Raw genomic sequence first — 20,737 nt, forward strand, 5'->3', positions numbered from 1 at the left:
ATGTGTCTGCTGGTAAAATGATGTCTTGCTCTTTGCTACTCCGTCTTAAAATGATGTTGTCTACATAAAAAAAAGACAGGCAACCTAATAAAAAAAGAGTAAATAAATGTATATGACAGTGTAAAAGCAATGGGGATGACAAAAAAAAATAAGCGTGGTCTTTTTTTTTTTTTAACAAAGCTTTCTGAGCTGGTGCCGAAAAGACTGGCCATGGTTTTCTTTGCTAAACAGCTTAGAGAAAAGCCACAAAAGCCCTGAGAAACAAACATAATATGATTGTTACAGAGGCAAATTCTCAAAGTGTCTATGACAGCAACAACGTGCTTCGGCTTGCATGCCTGAAACATATCCTTACAAATGATTAATAAATAGCTATCTTCAAATTAGACTCATTAGTCAGTGCTTCTGATTAAATGTGAAAATTCAAAAAAAAAATGCACATACATATAAAATGTCTGACCCTTTCATGACCCTTTTTCTATTCTGTAGACTAGGAGCAACATTTAGGAAAACATAGTTTTTCCCTTTTCCACCCTAAACGTTGTCCTTTTTCCCACTAAAACGTGTAAAATTTTATTCTGATATGAATGTGTTAAGGTGTTTTTTTCTGTACCTCTATTGACAGAATATATTTTAAGGCTTCTTTTTTCCCCACTTGTACCTTCTAATTTTCCCTTTTCCCACCGCAACATAATCCGAATAATTGTCAAATTGCTTAGTCATGCCTCTGCCCGACAAAACACAAAGTCACCCAAAAATCTCACGTTACCGTGACGATAGCTCTTTGTTTTGAGCCTCTCGTCTGCCATTTTGCTTGCACCGCATATCACAGAGGCCTTTTTTTTTGGTGCCAGAAAGTGACGCTCAGCCTTTTTCTGTGCATGATTATTCCCCCGAAACAAAGGCGGCGTCTCCCAAAAGTTTTCCCTCAGTGAAACCCAAACCATAAAGCCGACAAAAAGCAGTAATGAGGAATTTTGGACTCCTATTGGCGGGAAATGGGATCTTAATCTAAGTCGGGGGGATGCCAGCAGGCAAAGTTAATGAGATAATGGCTCTTTTCCATTTTTATCAATGCACATCCGAACTAGGAGGAGCTGGCAGTAAACGATCATGCTTTCAAACCAGTGACGGCGACAGACGTCCAATCCATTTTGACTCCCTATCAGCCGAAACTGGATTGGACGTGAATCGGCGTTAAAAAGCAGCCAAAGCGTTATTATTTTTCTTTATGGTCATTCAAGTTAATCTGTTACAAACTCTTGTCTGATGTTAAAAAAATGAAATAATCGCAATTAATTAATTATTTTTAAATTAATAGTAAATCTTATGCTTTTGTGTGGTATTAAAAAACATTTATCTGTTTCTAGATTGTTATTAAAGTAATATATAAGTAATGTGCATTTCTAACGGGTTCCTTGCGTCATATTGCTAGTGAACCACCAATTTCTGTTTGGCTCTACGTTTGGCTCCAGCACCCCTATGCGCGGTCCTAAAGTCAAATTGTTGATCTGTCCTCAAGCTTTGGTCTAAAATTCAAAAGCAAAGTTAAATCCCACTCATCCGCCACGAGACCCACGGCGATGACTCATCTAGATGAATTCCCCAAAAGGTTCATTTCTCTGGCCGGCTTCCTTCCACCAAAAAAAAAAACGTCGGCCGCCCCCGCCACGGCGGCGAATGAGCATCAACGTTTACAAGACTATGGCGAGGTTTGACCTTCAAGCTGCAGAGGCCAGAGCTCCAAATGATTGTCAAAAGGTCACGCCTTTTTTCTTCTTTTTTTTGACAACGCGCATCCATTCCTCCGTACGTGAGAGAAACCACCCGGCCGCCCACCCACGCACGCACGCACGCACATCGACACACATAGGCGCGCTGGAAGCTGAGACGAGGAGGAGCTCCAGTTTAATGCGGCTGCCGCCGTTCCACGGCGCATTACAGGAGGAGCGGCCGCTCGGAAGGATGCCGCTGCTTCTCAAACAAATGCCGTTCAAAACCGGACTCTCGCTCGATTTCTAGCCGGGAATTCGTAACGCGTCTGGAGGAAAAAGTTTGGAGTTCTTGAAAGGAAACGTTTTTTTTGGGGGGGGGGGCTCTAGGTGCTTCTCTCGGGTTATCGCCTAGAGTAAGGTAAGTCATTATTTACAAGTCAAGTCATTTTGGAGATCAGGGTGGAAAAATGTGGGTGTTTTTTTTTTTTGCAAGTCAAGTCATTTTTAAGCTCTGTGAGGAAAATGTGGGTTTTTTGGGGGGAGCAATTTTGTGGTGATATTTCAAGGAGAATCATTTGATCTGGAGGTAGTTTGTCTGCTCATTGGGGATTTGGGAAGCAGAATGCCAGCACGCCTATCTGAGAAGAGACAGAGACAGAAAGACGCGGGTGAGGGATGACAAACTTATCTGCCAGGCGCAGAAAGCAGCGCTCCCTCTGCGTGTCTCTTCTCATTGATGTTCCGAGCTATTGCTGGCGTCGACTGCCCAATCAGCCCGCCTCACTTGTTTGCTTCTATTGACTAGAAAAGCTGTCCAATTTATTTCAACCGCGAGGACCGGTGCGTCAGTGTTTCAGTTTACGTGGCTTTGACAGAGGTAGACGTCCAATCCTTTCTGGCCGCTGCTTGGATCGCTGCCAGGCCTCCCAGTCTGGACGCCTAATGCCATCTATGGCAGCCAGTGCTTAAGTAGAGGGTTTTTTTGGTCTTGATTTGAGTGGTCTGACGGTTACAAGCTTTGAGTTCACCAGCGGGGGTTGGGCTGCAACGAGAAGCACCTGATTGCAATCCACTAATTGGCTTTGTAGGAAAAAACGTGTCTTTAGTATGGGATTCAACCAAAAACCCACAGCCGCTACAACGCTTTGTGGAATTACATACCTGCACATTGTGGAATTACATACCTGCACATCGATTCCTCCGTACGTCAAGTCATTTTTAAGCTCTGTGAGGAAAATGTGTTTTTTGGGGGGGAGCAATTTTGTGGTGATATTTCAAGGAGTTTTTGGGTTTCAAGCAGGAGGTGTCAGAAAAGTTACCACAGGGTTAACTGGCTTGTGGCGGCCAAGCGTTCATAGCGACGCTGGTTACAAGCTGTGCTTTGGTCTGGAGTTAAAACACAACATGAATCCACGGCAATATTAATTCTGATCAATTGAGATTAATATCTGAAAATGGGGTTAGCACAACCGCCTCACAGTTCTGATTTCGAAGGTTCAATCCCCAGTTCCTTCCCGTGTGAAGTTTGCATATTCTCCCCGGGCTTGCGTGGGTTTTCTCCAGCTACTCTGCTTTCCTCCCACATCCCCAAAACATGCATGCAAGGCTAATTGTATCCTAAATTGTCCCTAGCTTTGAGTGATTGGTTGTTGATCTATCTCATTGTGCCCCGCGATTGGCCGGCTACCGATTCAAGGTGTTCGTAGCTAGCTGGGAGAGTCTCCAGCACCCCCCGCGATCCTTGAATGGATGTCCATCAGTGTTATGGCAGCACAAAGATATTTCATTCATATTTGAACTTTTGTCTCTAAATTTGAAAACATGCTGCTTTTAAATGTAGTATAAGAGTTTTTTTAAATGCAATTTGCACTGACTGGTTGAAATAACTAAAGTTTGCAATATTTAAGTCCTACATTCTCAGTCTTAACTTTAAGGATCCCAGTTGGATTCAGTGATAAATCCAGACCACGAAGTACTGGAGAATGAGCAATAGGTGGTGCTAGAACAGAGCTGAATGCTGGCCTTTTAGGCTTTTGGGGCCATTTGACGTCAACAAATCGGATGACAAAATGTTTTCAAGACTGTAAATAACAATCATCTTGTCTGAAGTTACTCATTAATGCCATTTTAGTTCAATTTGAACCTCAATATTGTTACGTATCCATTAGTGTTGCATCCATTTCCACTTTTGCACCTCTTATTACCTCAGGGATTGACATTTGAATTGACCTAAACACCAGACAGTCCGACATTGCACCTGCCAATAAACGTACCGGAAAAATGTCAAGCCGTTTTTTTCCCAAAACTGTCATGCCTTTTGTACAAAACTATTTGCCGGGAGGAAAAAAAATCCCAAAAGGTCACACGAGGAATCGTTTAACATTGAACACTGTTTGTCCGCGTCACCACGTGAATGCCAAAACAAAACGTCAAGTTGTGCTCGAGCGTCACGGTTCGATGAACGGATTTTTAGCCGAAAGATATATTTCAAGAGACATTCTTTCAAAGGAAGCGATGAACGGTGTGAAGGTTTCTCCCCAAAGCGCAACTCTGCGTGTGTGCTTGGACACGATGGTCATTAGCACCCAGTACGCTGCTACCCTAAATGGCTACACTCTTTATTGATTTCTTTTGCAATACAGTACCTTTTCATCCTTTTTTTAATCCATTATTTACGTTTTTTTCTCGGGCAGTTTCTATCACTCTATGCATGTAATTAAGGATTATGGTATTGATTGTTGGTCTCTTGAGAAAGTGCTGAACTCCCTTATTTTCCTGATGGTCTGTTATTTTTTTAGCATGCAGTGGCGCTTTAGTGGTAGATTTGGGTAACAGTTTTTAAAATTGTTGGACATGGCAAGGGAAAGGCAATTGGTTAAAAAAAAAAAATGAAACCGAGGTCATACTGAAGATGTCGTCGGCACCCCGTTTGGGCCGTCTGTCCGCCGGAGCCATGGCGCCCCTTTGACCTATTGGAGCGTACGCAACGGTCTGAAGGGAATTCTAGTTAATGACTTTGGGCAGGAGTCCAGCAACAAAAGGCTTTGTTCGCCGCCCTCTCGCAGTGCTCGCCATTCCAATGGAATATCAATGTTGGGGGATAAAATGCAAAGCTTTTCATGAATGGTTGTCACGTTCCGAATCCTTCTGTTATCAACTTTTGAGATGTTGTTTCAACTCGTTTCATTGAATCTGATGTTACTTTTTTTTTTTTAATTCGGCGCCTTCCTAGCCATTTACTGGTGGAATACATAGGGACAATTTAGCATCCAATTAGCCTAGCATGCATGTTTTTAGAATGTGGGAGGAAACCAGAGTACCCGGAAAAAACTCACGCAAGCCCGGGGAGAACATACACACAGTGAGGACCCACCTGGGATCGAACCCTTGACCCCAGAACTGTGAGGCCGACATGCTAACTACTTTGTAAAAAAAAAAAAAAAACGTTGTCATAGATGCTCGATTTCAGCAATTAATTTCAACTAATGGTTTAATGTGATGAAACCTTTTTTTTCTAACTTTGAGACCAAATGTAATCGTTTTATCTGACTCGAATCAACACATAGAAAGTTGAAGAAATGTAAAATAAAAGTACTTTGTCTTCAATGGTGGGCTTTCAGTCTCTACCCTCAGGGGACAAATAATCGCAATTAAATCCCAGCCAATGAGTTCTCTTTTTTTATCTCACACTTCTTTGAGTTGATTGGAGCCCAGTATGTTATTTAATAGCATTGATTTAAAGTTTGAAGTCAATCTACTGCTCGCAAAATCACAATTAATCGTGGAAAATGTGCCATTATTTCTTTTCAAACAGTCCTACATAATTAAAAAGGCCGAATATTGAAGAACGCGCAAGCGCTTCTGTAAGCTAATTTTAGCGTGTGTGATGTCTCACCCAATCACGAGACGAGGATTTAATTCATTTCTTTCGCAATAGTACAGACGCCGACTTAAACCCACAATACGTCATTTGTGGCCAAGCAACACCGGGACGAGACGAGCCGACGTCACGTGACGTGACGTGCCGCCGGACGGACGTCCGTCAAGGTTATCCGTCCGTGTTTAGGTCCATATTTAGCTGTACGACGGCGCGGACTTCCAGTAAATCTGCACTGAAAGTTAATTGCGTCCCCAAATGTCAAACCCTCTCTGTGATGAAGGACTGCGTGAAACAACAGTCGGGAAGTTAAGGACTCGGTAAAAGTAGATTTGTCATAGTCGTCAGTGAGAAACGCCATCATTAATCTGCGCGTGCTTAAAGCCAATCTATTGTGTTTTTGTAGTAAATGCAAGGACGGCGGATTAAAATGGCCGCATTTAGACGCAGACGGGTTGAATTAAGCTTGACAAATGTAGTCAGGAAATGGACGTCAGATACACTAGAATCGTGTCAGGCACACGAAAAAAAAAAAACAACAAAAAACGATTTACGCTGTCAACATTCATCCGATCAATTGATGAAATGATCGATTATCAAAATGATTTAGTGGTGCCAGCCCCGAAAGAGATGAAAAGTATTCCAGATTAATGATTTTGAAAATGACTTCAGCGCCGGATGAATGCATCATCTGGTTATTTATGTGCTTCCTGATTCATGTCTCCTTTAAAAAATACTCAATCAATAAAATCTGATCTCTCATATCATCTTGGGAAATATGGCTAAAATAGCAAAACGCCACGGAAAAAATATCCCTTTGGACGGTTGGAGGGAGCCACTTGGAATTATTCCCGTTATCCACCATTCATCTTAATCAATCGCACTAATCTAGCAACAGATTTGATGCTATATACTCATAACATATACTAAATACTTGCTAAATTATAGGATACTTTGGGGCGCAATGATTTCAGGAGGTTGTTACATGACTTGATTTTCTTCATGATTTTATTCATATATTTATTTATTAACTTACTTATTACCTATCTATTTAAGTCTAAAATGCCTTTCCTATTCCTGCATCCTCACCCTCTTGCTACTGTGACAACGAAATTTCCCGAATACGGGATGAATAAAAGTTATCCAATCCAAAAGTTATCCAATGTTCCTGCAGAGATGCTATTTTTCCATTTCCTTTTTTTAATCACCAAAGTGCACGTGTGTGTGTGTGTGTGTGTGTCCAATTATGCATCTGGTTGTGTCTTTAGTCTGAGTGGAATACATATCAGTGTCAAATCGCAATTGCGGGAAGGTCAAGTGGGAGTTGAAAGAAAATGATTCTCTTTAACACTGACTACTTCCTTTTCCTGCAATGACACACTTTCTAGAAAGAAGTGAACAATGTCAAATTTGGGGATTGCCACCCACTCTTCTTTTTACTGTTGTTAGTTAGATGTAAAAACACGTGCTTCAGGATTGTCCCTGTTTTTCCGACTGATTCGTTGCTATTGAGCGCTCTGATTTATGTGTGAAGGTTTGGCATACAATGATCAAGTTTCAGCACCAATGACGGCGACAGACGTCAAATCTATTTCCAATTCCAAAAAATACAAAACAAGTTCCATGCCACCTCTCTCTGCAAATATTTCTGTAAATCACATGTTTCACACCAGCGACACAACACCAACAAATTCAGCGTGTCATCGGCGATAAATTTTTCACGGACCGGCGTCATATGACACGCCGACATTCCCAATCCGTCACTGTTCATTCACTCCTCCGCTTAAACCACGCCCACTTCAATCGGCCACCGCCACGTGACTCGAGCCGGGGCGACGGCGGCGTCACGCTCGGGTTGCGCGTGCCCAGCCTCATCAATTATGAATGAGCCGAGGGTGAGTCATGGCGGGAATATTCCCGGACCCTCAATTCCAGAACGTAACATTTCCCCGATTCTGAAAAGATCAATGCCTCGCAATGATCCGATTGGGCGGGCGACGTCCAGTCTGGTGACGTCAAAGCCTCCTTTTGGTCGACTTGTCTCAATCTGGCCCTTAACTGACAATGATCGTCTTTTAGGGATGCAGGTTCAGATCAAAATTATTACTCTATCTTCATCTCCAGTAGCATCAAGTGGACATGGAGACATTTCCAAGGTAACTGAGAGACAATTTCCCAGAAGCCTCAGCAAGAGAGCTATTCATAGAAAAGTGCGTCTCGCTGTGAAGCAGCAGCTCTCGTACTTTCTTTGAATTAAAAATATGTCCTTGCTCTCTCTTAGAAACAATCTAAAGGGGGAAGTCAATTGGAGAATAGCGATTGAGCTTCAGTTTTGGATTCAAGTCTCTTATCCCGATTTCCGACTTCATTAAATTTGGGGTAAAATCTGAAACGCCATGTGCAAATATTTCGAAAATCTTGAAAGCACTCATGGGTAAAAAGCTAGCAGCAATCTATGCGAGTCCAACAGAGGCAGACATTTTGTGCCATTTCACAAAATTGGAGATTGGCGCTATCCAAACACTGAAAGCGATCAAGCATGGATTCATCTCAAAACGGCAAAATCGCAGTCGAATTGGATTGGACGTCTAGCACCGTCAAATGCAGCCAAACGCTTTGTTCCTTTTCCTTGTAAGGAAATCAGAAGCACTTTGCAATCAGTCATTTCCACTCGGAAAATAAAGCCGCACTTTTAACCTTGGAGTTTTGATAAGCAAGAGATTTACCCAGAATTCCTCCACTAAGGGCAAAGCAATTTATCCTCCGAGACCTTCTCCCAGACCTGCGCAAAGGTTTTCCTTTTTTCCCCCCAAATAAATGCCACGTAAGAGACCGTAAGCCCAAAACATCCGTTTTCTTAGCGGTGACTTACGGGAGTCGTCCGTGCCCGACGGGCATCTCGGTGGCTCGCCGCTCCCCGGCCGGCTTGACGACCGATCATCTCGACGACTCCACGCCGTTGACTGATGAGCTTCTTATTGCGAATCTGCGTGACACAGAAAGCGAGCAGAATGAGCGGCCGGGCATCCGACACCACCTGATGGACGAGCGTTGGCGACCGCTCGTCTCTTGGCACTTTATCTACATTTAACAATCGATGTATCCTAATGATAAATACAGTAAGCTTTGTCTGCTTCACACACACTGCAGGCCGCCTTGAGCTCTCCACTTAACCATTGCTGTCTTATTTCTTCGTGAGAAGCCATAAAACTGATCTAAAACAAATTCACGTCACGATAATTGGCATTTTTTGTTTTTTTTGTCTTGTTACAGACTTTCTCGAGCGGAAGATATGGAAGTCGCCATTTGCTGTCTTTGGATATTTTGCAGTCTTGCACTGGTGAGGAGGTTTAAAATAGAGTCGTGGGAGTTGTAGTATTGACCTAAAAAAATGGTCAGAATGACCTATATAACTCACTGGCTGCCATTGACGGCGCTGGGCTTCCAATCCCTTTTGACTGGGAGTCCGTTCGCCACTCCTGGTCCAAAGAGATTGGACATCTAGTGGCGTCAACGCCACGAAAAGATTTCCAGATTGGAGTCCTCCTAGCCAAATGAATGGGATGCCTATAATGTAATAATAAATAATCAACAAAGAAATAACATACATATATTTGCATGATAGAAATGAGCATTCACAGTAAAAAAGCATCAAGGCTACTTTGATTTGGACCGTGGCTAATTTGTGACAATAGAGATAAAGGCATTAAATACAACACACAAAAAGACTTGGCGAGTTCAAATCTTGTGATTTAGCGATGAATAGTTGACTTTTAAATTGAAACTTGTCTAATTGCCTTTTTTCTTTCTGACTGAAGCTTCAGGTCAAAATACTGCCAATTTGAAATCCTTCTAAAAGATTGCACGGCGGCATTTCAACAAAGGCACAAGTGGATGACATAACCTGTGTGTGTGCGCCTTTGTTTGGATGAGCCGAATATTTGATTCCCACTCAGTTAAACTCAAAGCCATCCGAGCGCAAACTTTTCATTCCACGGGTCGGAACGGAGTTCCCGCTCCGTTTCCCTTTCAGTCGGGCGTGGGTCCATCTTGGTGGTGGCCTGGTGGTCGTATGTATGACGTCATTTACTTCAATGTTTGGAGTGACATCATATGTACGGCTGCTAAACTGCTACACGGGACGTCGGCGGCGCTTGGGGACGCTGCTCCGAAGACGTGTATGGAAATTTCACCTGGGAGATTAGTGTCCTCTGAAAAACTCTTTTCACCTCCAGACTGAAAGTTTGCCAGATAAGCCTTGACAACAACAAAAAATGGCTTGCACTGAGCTGCATTATCAAAATCAGTTTGCCTGGCAGGCTTTTTCATCTATGGCTTCCTTCCGATTGCAAACAATTCGAGCTGAGATAAGAACCCTCTGAAAGAAAGTGGCTTCCAAATACATTTGGATGAAGATCAGAGAAAGGAGAATATTTCGAGCTATTTTTAGGCATGGTCTTTTTGGCCGGTTTTCACTCTTTTGTCTCTACAGTGCGTCGCCGACTCGCTTCCGGAATCGACCCCGCGGCCGGGAATCGGCGAACGGAGTCGATGTCTCGGCAAAGCCAGGCCGCAAAACAGAAGTGGTGAGAAATTTGTTTCGTTTCAGACCCTATTGGTGTCTTTGGCGACCAATCCAGTGATGGTTTGATCACTGAAGGGCTTCTTCTTCAAAATCGATTGGGCGCATATTGCCGTCAGTGGCCGCAAACAAACTGAAATTGTTGTCTGGTTTTAGAGGAAATTTTTTGCGGGCAAATGTGGGACGAATTTTTGTGCTGGGAAGAAACACCGCGGAATACTTCGGTAACACAAAAGTGTTCGCACCAACGTCCGGGTAAGATTTCTTCACATAACTTCAAATAAAGTGAATAAAAAGCTGGTCGCTTACAATTCCGGAGCGACCAATCAATAATTCCGTCTGCGGTTGTTTGTCCTAATTTGCAGGATGGGTGACAAAACATTGTGACCTTGACGGAAAATGGGTCCAAGTAGAATCCACTTGTCCACAAGCAAGAATTGAGGTTTTCCATTTCTACACTTGAAAGAACTGGAAAAAAAAGCAGATGTTCAGTTTTGCCAAGAATTCTTTTCTTGGTCCTTTTAGGAATTGTTCAATGTGTTGGAGGATGACCCAACAAACGAATCCAAGCAAAACATCAGGAGGAAAATAATTGAGAAGAAAGAAAAATGCCTGATGAAAATGAAACAAGATCTGGTTGGGAACAAAACAGGTGGCGTTTTTGTCCATTTGCATTCCAAACGTGGGAGTTCTGACCTTAGCGTTTTTTACATGACAGGCTCCTTCTGTAGTCCAATTTGGGACGGTTGGCTTTGCTGGGACCAAACACCGGTGCAAACCTACGCCGTGCAGAACTGTCCGGATTATTTTCTGGACTTTCAGCCAACAGGTTGACCTTCAATGTCTCCTTCTTATCTTTGATGCCGCTATGAACTCTTTCCTATGGATTTCTTTTGTCTTGTTAAGGAAGGGCAAGCAAATACTGCAGAGAAAGCGGCGAGTGGTTCCGCCATCCGGACAGCGGCAAATTTTGGACCAACTACACTCTGTGTTCCAGCCAGGAGAAGGCGTCGAGGGTGAGTTTGTGCTCTTAACCTTGTGAACTTCTTGGCCGTCATAGACATGGGCAGAAAGGGAAATCTCAGTTAAATGCATTAAATAAATAAAAATTAAAAAAATGCTGACAATTGAGGTCCAATACATTTTGACTGTCAAAAGGGATTGGATGTCGTTTGTCATTAATGGCAATTTGGGAGTCAGAGAGCTAAAGATAGATCATCCGTCTAATATTTGTGCGATTAACTGATGGATTGAAAAGATTAATCTTTGGATTTTCACACTTGTCAGTCTCTCTGAGTTCAATTGGATTGGACGCCGATTCCTGACTTGAATTACCAGACTGCCCATTTGGATTGTACGCACGTCACCGTAAAACTGTTGTAGTAATTTTTTTCTTGCAAAAGAAAGGGAGTCATTGTAGGAAATATCATCTCCAGCCATCAGTTAGACAAAATGGATTTGGATTTTTTTTTGTTATTCATTGCTTGACTTTGATGTCATCATTGCCGTCAGAGACTTCAACGATAAGACTAAGTGCTCCTGCTTTTATCTGCACTTTACTGGGCAACTATTGATTCTGTGCAGACAAACCAAAATGGCTCAGGAAACTTTCCTCACTTTTTCTTCTTCTTTTGAATCCAACAGAGGCAAAAATTGCTGGGGAGTGAGTACAAGTGCCTCCTTAAAATGAGCCAAGACCCGCCCTATAATGAGTCAGGTAAAAAAAAAACACCGAAATGTGACACGTCGGAATATTTGAACGCGGTCAATTTTGGCGGTCCAGGGCTGTACTGCAATCGGACCTGGGACGGATGGTCGTGCTGGGACGATACGCCGGCAGGAACAGAAGCCACCCAAAATTGCCCAGATTTCTTTTCGGATGCCGAATCCACCGGTGGGCGCAGTCTTTTCTTGATTGCTTACCCATTGATGTTCTATTTTGAGAATTTTTTCTGTCTTTAGAAAAGGCGAGCAAGTACTGCAGCGAGGACGGGAAATGGTATCGCCACCCGCAAAGCGACAGAACGTGGACCAACTTCACGCAGTGCGCCGTAGACATTCAAGAAAAAATGGAGGTGCGCTTTAAATGACCGAGTCTCGGGTTCTCAAATGTTAAATTGATCGAGAGGCTCTTGTTCAAAGACGCTTTGACCGGTCGCCAGGGTCCAGTTGCAATCGATTTAACGCCTCAGAGAATGATCTGGCCGCAATGAATAAATGAGATTATTGACAAGCACGGCCGAGGATGTGAACTTGGTTTTCAAAGGGGTTCTTCCAACTGCAAGACTGACAAAATAGCACGTTTTTTCTATCTACGTGACCCCAACTTGTCCACACAGGGAGCGAGCGCCCAACTTTCGGGGGTCATGGAGCAAGACTTCCCGGACGAGATCACCGTCGGCCCCTTGGTCAACCAGGACCAGCAGGAGCCCGGAAGGGAAAGAATCCTGGACAGCCAGTACAAATGCTTTGAGAAAATGAAGAGCGAACCTCCGTACAACAAGTCAAGTAAGGACCTGGTCGCTGTCGCCATTGCTAGCATGTGATTGACCCTAAATTGAGTTGTTTTTGGGGGTGGGCGCGACAGGACTGTACTGCAGTCGCAACTGGGACGGCTGGTTGTGCTGGGGGGACACTCCGGTGGGGACGTACGCCTCCCAAAACTGCCCCAATTATTTTGTGGATTTTGATCCGACAGGTAAGAAGTAAATGGAAAACCTATTTTTAGCTATCCTTAACTGATTTTTTTATGTACAGAAAAGGCAACTAAATACTGCGGCGATGACGGGCGGTGGTTTCGCCACCAGGACACCAACAGAACTTGGTCCAACTATACTCTCTGCAATGAACACACCAAACTCAAACTGAAGGTAAACAATCCGAAAAAGCATCTTTTCATGAGTTTCACTTCCATTTTCAGTTCAACTCAATTAACCTACCTGATAAACGACCGCTACAAAAAATATATTACGATTTGATCTCGATACTGTGAGAAAAAAAATGGCTTTTGTTTCTTTGCAGTCAGCGTACATCCTGTTTTACATGGCTATCGTGGGTCACGCCTTATCTATTGCCTCCCTGCTTATCTCCTTGGCCATCTTCTTCTACTTCAGGTAGAGTAATAAAGCCGGCCGGCCTCCCCGCAAAAAGTCTCGCCGTCTTGCCATCCGGATACCATTTGTCATGGCGCCGAGATGATAAACGGGACCACCGTCTTTTATACGTCCCCTCGTACGTGTACGTGATAGTTCATTTTAGCGGCACTCCGTTCATGCTACTTTAATGGCTGTACTTAGTTTGATTCAGCCGCCTAATTTAAAAAGCTACTAGGGTTCCGTTTGGTAATAACTTCCCACCGACTCTGCTATTATTGAAGTCTGCGCTCAAGACTTTCTTTAAGAAAGAGGAATCAGGCGCGCAGGAATCGGTAATCGTGAGACCGGCTTTGGGAAAATGAATCAAGCGGACAGGCTACATTTTGGTTCCTTCGAACTTTAGTAGTCGTTCAGGACAGTGTTGGAACCTGATGTTATGTTATAGGAGACAGATGTGAAAGTTCGGCGATATGGAAGGTTTTGTAAAAGTTGAAAATCAACGTCAATTGCCGTCTTTTGATCCGACAGGAGTCTGAGCTGCCAGAGGATAACCCTGCACAAGAACCTTTTCTGTTCCTTCGTGCTCAACTCGGCCCTGACTATTATTTACTTGGTTTCTGTGGTCAACAATCCCAAAATGGTGTCCAGGAATCCCGTGAGTTTTGAATTCCTTCATTTGCTTCCTCAGTGGCCGAACAACCAATCCAGTTGCATTTTTACGTGTATTCCGGGCCACGCTAACCAAAGAGTTAATAGAATCCAGCTTCAAGGAGTGATATTTCACGACATGCCATTGAAATGTGTCTTTTTCTGGTTTGGAAAATCCCCCCACCCCCCCGACCCCTTATTGAAATCTCCCAGGTCTTCTTAGAACATGGCAATAAATCTGTCTTGAGAAAATGCTCCACGAGCCGGACGGAACATAAATAAAGCTTTTAGAAACTAAGCCTGCGTGGAAAGAGTCAAAGAATGTTCTCTTTCTTTTCCTTTCCAACCTTAAATTGACATTTTAAAAGAAATGGACGTCAAATAAATCCATCATGAATAAATAGTAGACGCATTCCCGTTTTCTAAGTTTGTGATTTTGAAATAGTGACTGTCGCATCTCCGTTCCCAAAAAAAAGATCAACATAATTCGTGGCAGATGATGTACGGCTGAAGTCAAATCTTATCTGCAATTCTAAAACAAAGTTGAGAAGGAATTCTGTTTGGAGTCCACATGGCGGTAGACGTCAACACTAACAGCTAGCTTCTAGCTACATCGGTACAGATTAACTAATACAAAGACATTTATTTTCTTATTTTTACTGTTCATCTACTTATTTGCATGTATTCGTCTTTTAGCAAGCAGTAACAGCTAGCCAAACGGCTAGATTCTACTCCTGAGAAAAAGTTCACCTCAATAGATTCTGCAACCTCGTTACTGTTATTAGGCTAAATATTGTAAATCCCCAAATAAATCATGGAAGATTTTAGCGGTATCGTTTATGACCTATTATCAATGAATATTTAGCGAACAAAACAGTTTATTTTTCCCAAATTCTGAAGTCTAAACGACCTCCAATTCAGTTTTTTTTTCTTGCAGGTCGGCTGCAAAGTACTACACTTCTTCCACATGTATCTGCTTGGGTGCAATTACTTCTGGATGTTATGTGAAGGAATCTATCTGCACACGCTAATCGTTGTGGCCGTGTTTGCCGAGGAGCAGCATTTGCACTGGTACTACCTCTTGGGCTGGGGTGAGTCGGCGTTATTTTCCTCCTTAGGATCCTCAGCGTGCAGATAGTCCTGTTCATCTGATCTTCTTCCTCCTCCAAGGTTTTCCTCTGGTGCCCGCGATCATCCACGCTATGGCGAGAAAAACATTTTTTGATGACAAGTGAGTTCGGTCGACACAGAAACGCTTGTTTTTGTGTGGGCCTTCATGTATTTTCTTCACTTCCTCCAGCTGTTGGATGAGCGTGGAGACACATTTGCTGTACGCGGTTCACGGTCCCATAGTCGCGGCTCTCCTAGTAAGTCAACTCAGTCTATTTATAGCGGCAGTCACGGCACATTGTCAAGGAAAGACAGCTCTTTTGCATTTTCGGAGTCTTCCCTTCAAAAGGCCTAGTGTTGTGTCTCGTGCAGGTGAATTTGTTTTTCTTGCTGAATATCATTCGAGTGCTGGTAACCAAGTTGAGGGACACCCACCGAGCCGAGTCCAACATGTACATGAAGGCCGTGAGGGCCACGCTCATTTTGGTGCCGCTTCTGGGAATACAATTTGTCATTTTTCCGTGGAGGCCCGAGAACAGGCTGGCCGGGGAAGTCTACGAGTATGTCATGCACATACTCATGCACTACCAGGTGAGTTTGTACGTTGGAAGACATTTCTAACAGGAGAAAAAATATTTTTGACAATTCATTGAGATTAATCTAGGATTGGTTGAGATTAATCTAGGGTTGATTGAGATTAAACTTTTTTTTTAATTAAATGGCAAGGTCTTCCAGCCGTTGTTTCATTCTTTTCTAATGATTTCATCATCGGGATTGTTTTGCAGGGATTACTGGTGGCAACGATATTCTGCTTCTTCAATGGCGAGGTGAGTCCTTTTAGTTCAGCACAGTAACGAGGAGATTTAAAAATAGCCCGCTACGATATCAAAATGTTACAACTGCCCAGTTTTGTTCACGCATACAAATGAAGAGACTCCATTTATCCGTCAGACCTGAACTAACGCGCCAAGGTCAACGCTAAAGAAGGTGTTCAAATGCAGCGTCAGCATGGAGTCCGTGTTTGTTTCTTCAAGATAGCCATTCGGGATGTCTTAATAAGGACGAGTTTTCCGGTGGCTGCCTTCTATTTTTTTTGTTTTTGTTTTGTATTTCCAATTGAATCATCATCCACAATGCCTCCTTTGTGGGTCGAGGTCAGCCCAACAAACCTCGATGCTGTCTATGTGACACCAAGCGCGAAAACGGGACATGGACGAAAGTGTGGCTCGTTAGAGAAATGAATTTGGATAGGTTGGTAGATGCAGCATGTTAGCAGGGTGTCACGTGTCTCGCTAATGGCGAATTCTTTCCCGTCTAGCTCATTTGAATTTACAGAGACGAAGCAAATCGCATTTTATGCAATGAATCTAAATCTATCGCGATTAATCTAATGCTAGATTGGCAGCAAATGATTTGTTTCACTGCCATTGATGGGCTTTTTGAGGAGGCAAAATTCTACAGTTGGGTTTTGTTGTAGCCTAATTGTGGTTTGCTCGCAGGTGCAGGCCACTCTAAAGAGACAATGGATGCAGTACAAGATGGAATGGGGTCAGAGACGAAAGGACCACTGCTCAATGCGTTCCACGTCCTACACAGCCACCTCCATTACGGAGGTGCCGCCCTTTATGTACCACCAGGAAGGCAACGGCGAGCACTTGAACGCCCGCCACGCCGAAGACTCGGAACTGGTGGCTTTGAAAGCGGTAGAAATCCCTTAAAAGCAAAAAAATAAAAGACAAACTCTACACGAGAGAGAATCTCAGAGAAAAGTTTTTCACGGGTCGAACGGGACAGAGAAGGAGTCACTTTTAATCACTTTATCGGCTATTTTTGTCACGAGGCTGCTGCCAACGAAGAGACGGGAATAGCTGTGATGACAATTTAGTTTGAGGGTGATCAACGACGACGCCAAAGGGCACAGGATGCTAATGACTGGCCGCAACTGTCGTACCCTAACATTCACGTATACACAGTGGATATATAGAGTGCAGTACAGGTGACTTGGATTTGCATATTAGGATTTAAGCACTGTTATTTGTTTTTTATTGGTTTTCTTTTTCTTTTCTTAATCCATGAAAAAGCTTGCGAAGATTTGATCTCAGATTATTTATGAATTGTTGGCTTTAGGATTGTATTTTATGTTTTTTTTGTACGCACCAGTGTAAGCGGTCTGGTCACGTGCCACAAAAACAAAACCATTAGCGTCTCTGTTTCAGAACTCGGGAATCGTGTACATAAAAATGAAATGATTATAAAAATGAATTTTTTTTTTCTATGAATAATTTATCATCCTAAATGAGCGTGTGCGGCATCAATAAGTTTGAAAATGTGCCAGTCAAAATGGATGGGATGTCGATCGCCGTCAATGGTCGTGAATGAGTGAAGTCAAAACCATGTTTCTAAAGCTTTACAAAAAAATGTGATATTTGACTGATATTGTGTTAGTCAAAAAACAATCAAATGGCGTATTTACTCGAATATGTTTCTGACTTCTCCAAATGGTTTTGTGTCCATTTTGTGTCTCGACAATGTTTCGGTGCTTTTCGCTCAAGCAAAATTGCATTCGGGTTAACATTTGTGCTGTTTGACACCAAGTTTGAAGATCCTTGCTTGTCTCAAGTGATATCACTGCAAAAATATTTAAATGTTTTCTTTTTGAAAGAAAAGCGCCTGATTGAGTGATGTTTTTGTTTTAATATGTCGTGGAACACATTGTAGCACATTGTTGAACTCAAAATTGTCAAAATACTTTTTCTTATCATTTTACACAGCTACCTTTATAAAAAAAACACAAACAGGAAAAAACTAAAAAAAAAATGTTTATTTATTCAACATTTTTTATCATTATTTTAAATGTATTTATAATAAGGAAAAAAAACTTACCTAAAAATATTGCTTAAAAGGGGATCATATCGCTGATTTCTCAATTTTCTTAAGGAACTATAGAAATCTGATTTTAAAAAATAGTTCATTAAATATTCAGTTATGTGTATTATTTGTTCCAATCAAATTTGCTTTATTTACATTAACGTCCTCCTTTTAAATGTTTTGCTTCCCGATTTTAAATAAAAACAAAAAAGGAAAGACAACAGTAAATAAGATGGCTGTAATTTTCTTAATGCTAAAAAATATTTTGTGATGTTATTCATACTAATTGAATTGAATGCAAACAACACTCCCCAAAAAGTTTCTTTCGTTTCATCACACGCGCGCATCACACAAAATTGAGTGACGTTCCACCTAAACATTCAAAATCACGGTTGTTATCGTACAAAGCTCGCCCTATTGGCTCCTTTAATAAGAATAATTTGTGCCTTGCTAGCGCCCTCCGTGAAAAATGTGCAATTTCAGGCTCGGCTGGATCCAGAGAAAAAGACAAAAGGCCCTCCTTTGAATTTTTCTCGCCGCTTCCGTGAGCCTGATGAGGTGATGACGATAACAACGCCGATGTGAGTTGGCGCCTTACGATCAAAATAATGGAAAAAGTCAAGCCGCGGATATTATGTAATCGCATTCCAGCGTAATTGTATGCAAAGTGTTTGGTTTAGGGGGGCTTAGATGGGGAGGAAATTTACATAATTGCTTGAACGTAAACCATCTCAACGGATGTGAAGTCACAGTATATTGTGGAATTTGAAGTACTACAAAAAAAACAAGTCTATTTCACATGGCAATGCCCCAAATTCAATAAAAGTGACTTAAAAATCCCTAAAACTAAAAGGAAGCTACTCCAAAATGCCACAAAGTCGACAGGAATAGACGCAATAGCAGCTAATGCGTTAAATAAATGCTGCGTAAAGGTTAAAAAAAAATGCACATGACAGGGTTAAATTTAAATTGAATTATAAGAGAAAATAGCCACTTCATATAAACGAAGTCTATTGAATGTAAAAAATAAATAAAAAAGACGACTCCGATCAACATCGCACATCAGTAGTTCTAATAAATGAAAAACAAGTTCACATTTGCAGAAAAAGGGCTTGTGGGCACATCATTTGTGGCAACACGCTGAATGACCTTTCCCAATACATCGCTGAGCTAATTAGACACGGAATGGCAGTGAATTGAAATGAGGGGGGAGAAGAATAAATAAAAACACTCCATTGGCTTTCACTCACCCCGTTTGCACAACTGTGATGTACAGTATTTGTATTCTTTTTTTAGTTTGTTTGATGAAGGAACTAGGTGGCATTTTTTTTTCTCGAAATGAACTCGGATGATTATCGAAAGCTTGATATTGTGGATGCCGCAAATGTGATTACGGATATGCGAATATTTATCTTAACTGATAAAGCAGAGGAATGGCCCGCCTGAGGCCTTCTCGGAATCCTAAACTGACAGAAATGAAGAAAAAGCTGAAATGGCTTTTGTGATGAGCACCCAAAGAGGAGATGCCGAATGTTTGCTGTCATTTGAAAAGCGCGGTGTACTACTGCAGTATTTAAGTTAAAGTGACTGTTTTACTTCTGGCGTTTTAGTTTGAACATGGTCACGTTAAAGCTGGAAATTTCCCATTTCAAGTTGTCTGGGGTAGGATCCAGCACCCCCGCGTTCTTTGTGAGAATAAGCGGCACAAAAAAATGAAATTTATTCCACGTGCATACATGTAATAAGAGCAACTTGCGAGGAAAATAAATTGCTGTGTGAAATATTACTGTAAATGTTCATGTTGGCACATTTTCAACACGTGACAACATTTGCTACACGCTTGTACTGTTCTGAACGTGAAGATATATTGCTTTCATTAAGTTGGCGCCCGTTAGAAATGTAAACTATTCCTGAGTTATGTGTGGGCGTTTTCCAATTGTTTTTCTCTGGGATTCATAATTGGATACGCGGAAATATACTTTATGTGAAATTATGCGTCTATGTTTACTGAGTGATCATGTTCAAGTGCCAATAATAAGAACTTCATCTCAATTCATCTAGCAATCAATTGAAATGATTCTTTTTTTAACAACCGAGATCGTAACTGATTTAATTGAGTCAAATACAGGTATAAATAGTAAATGAAATTAAATTCATTGGCTGCCATTGACGGGGAAAGGACGTCCAATCCATTTAAACTGGGAGAGACTAGAAGCAAGCGTGTAATCTCACGTGCACAACATTTGTTCTGCCTGAGTTTAGCAAGTCAGGCAGTAAATTAGCGGCAGTCGCTCACTGCAAAAACATTCTCAAAGCGGCGTCTTCTCAGTTGAAGAAGCGCGTCCAATTAGCCGTCTTCGTCTCTCGCGTCAGTCAACAAGATGGGGATTTACGGCCATTAATATATTTAAATACTGCTAACTGACGATGATTATTTGATTTACCGGAGACGTGTCTAACCTAAACTTGTTTGTATACATTTTATAGGTGACGTTTGAAAAATGCAACGCGTCATGAAGTTGACAAATGGAGCAGTCATAATGGATCAATCAATGGTTGAATGTTTTATAAGTTAACTACAGTATTTTTGGAAAATTTGAAGAAAATAGGGAGGCCGTAGCTGAAAAACCTAATGATAGAGAATAATAACATTTGTTTTCTTTTCTTGTTCTTCCAGCCATACTTTATCTCTGAGTTGTTTGCACAGTCAAAGCTTTTACGGGGCTGAAAACGGAGCATTTGCAGAGGTCGTCACGTCCATTATAACGACGGAGTCCATGAATGATTCATGGCGCGCATCCTGAGGGGCCCGCCAAGTCGTCGCCTGTGACCCTCGTGCTTT

At 42.1% G+C, this 20,737-nt stretch overlaps 2 protein-coding genes across 4 annotated transcripts in view; one reads left to right on the forward strand and one right to left on the reverse strand.

Moving 5' to 3' along the window:
- Window positions 1-20,737, reverse strand: part of vps50 (VPS50 EARP/GARPII complex subunit) — a 62,587-nt gene that overhangs the window by 1,048 nt on the left and 40,802 nt on the right. For 2 of the 3 annotated variants that reach the window (XR_013297764.1, XR_013297762.1), the window contains 3 exons: window positions 14,996-15,117; window positions 9,011-9,159; window positions 8,465-8,578 (listed from right to left, as the gene is read on the reverse strand). The gene's annotated coding sequence lies outside the window, so the exon portion shown is untranslated. The remainder of the gene's footprint in view (window positions 1-8,464; window positions 8,579-9,010; window positions 9,160-14,995; window positions 15,118-20,737) is intronic. The other variant, XR_013297763.1, reaches the window with a different exon arrangement.
- calcr (calcitonin receptor) lies at window positions 1,652-19,853 on the forward strand. Its single transcript, XM_077590260.1, has 22 exons — window positions 1,652-1,761; window positions 8,866-8,932; window positions 10,085-10,178; window positions 10,331-10,429; window positions 10,540-10,616; window positions 10,700-10,826; window positions 10,893-11,003; window positions 11,081-11,190; window positions 11,819-11,891; window positions 11,958-12,068; window positions 12,137-12,249; window positions 12,514-12,682; window positions 12,762-12,872; window positions 12,932-13,044; window positions 13,196-13,287; window positions 13,798-13,924; window positions 14,855-15,008; window positions 15,088-15,148; window positions 15,218-15,284; window positions 15,400-15,618; window positions 15,813-15,854; window positions 16,527-19,853. Exons 1-22 carry the CDS (start codon window positions 1,748-1,750, stop codon window positions 16,743-16,745), a joined length of 2,370 nt encoding a protein of 789 aa, XP_077446386.1. The 5' UTR covers window positions 1,652-1,747; the 3' UTR covers window positions 16,746-19,853.

This window comes from Stigmatopora argus, chromosome 21 (assembly GCF_051989625.1).
Source record: "Stigmatopora argus isolate UIUO_Sarg chromosome 21, RoL_Sarg_1.0, whole genome shotgun sequence".
Classification (NCBI taxonomy): domain Eukaryota; kingdom Metazoa; phylum Chordata; class Actinopteri; order Syngnathiformes; family Syngnathidae; genus Stigmatopora; species Stigmatopora argus.

Coding starts and splice junctions, on each gene's coding strand:
- calcr (XM_077590260.1), top strand. Junction 15,619..15,812: donor ACATACTCATGCACTACCAG/GTGAGTTTGTAC, acceptor ATTGTTTTGCAG/GGATTACTGGTGGCAACGAT. Junction 15,855..16,526: donor TCTGCTTCTTCAATGGCGAG/GTGAGTCCTTTT, acceptor GTTTGCTCGCAG/GTGCAGGCCACTCTAAAGAG.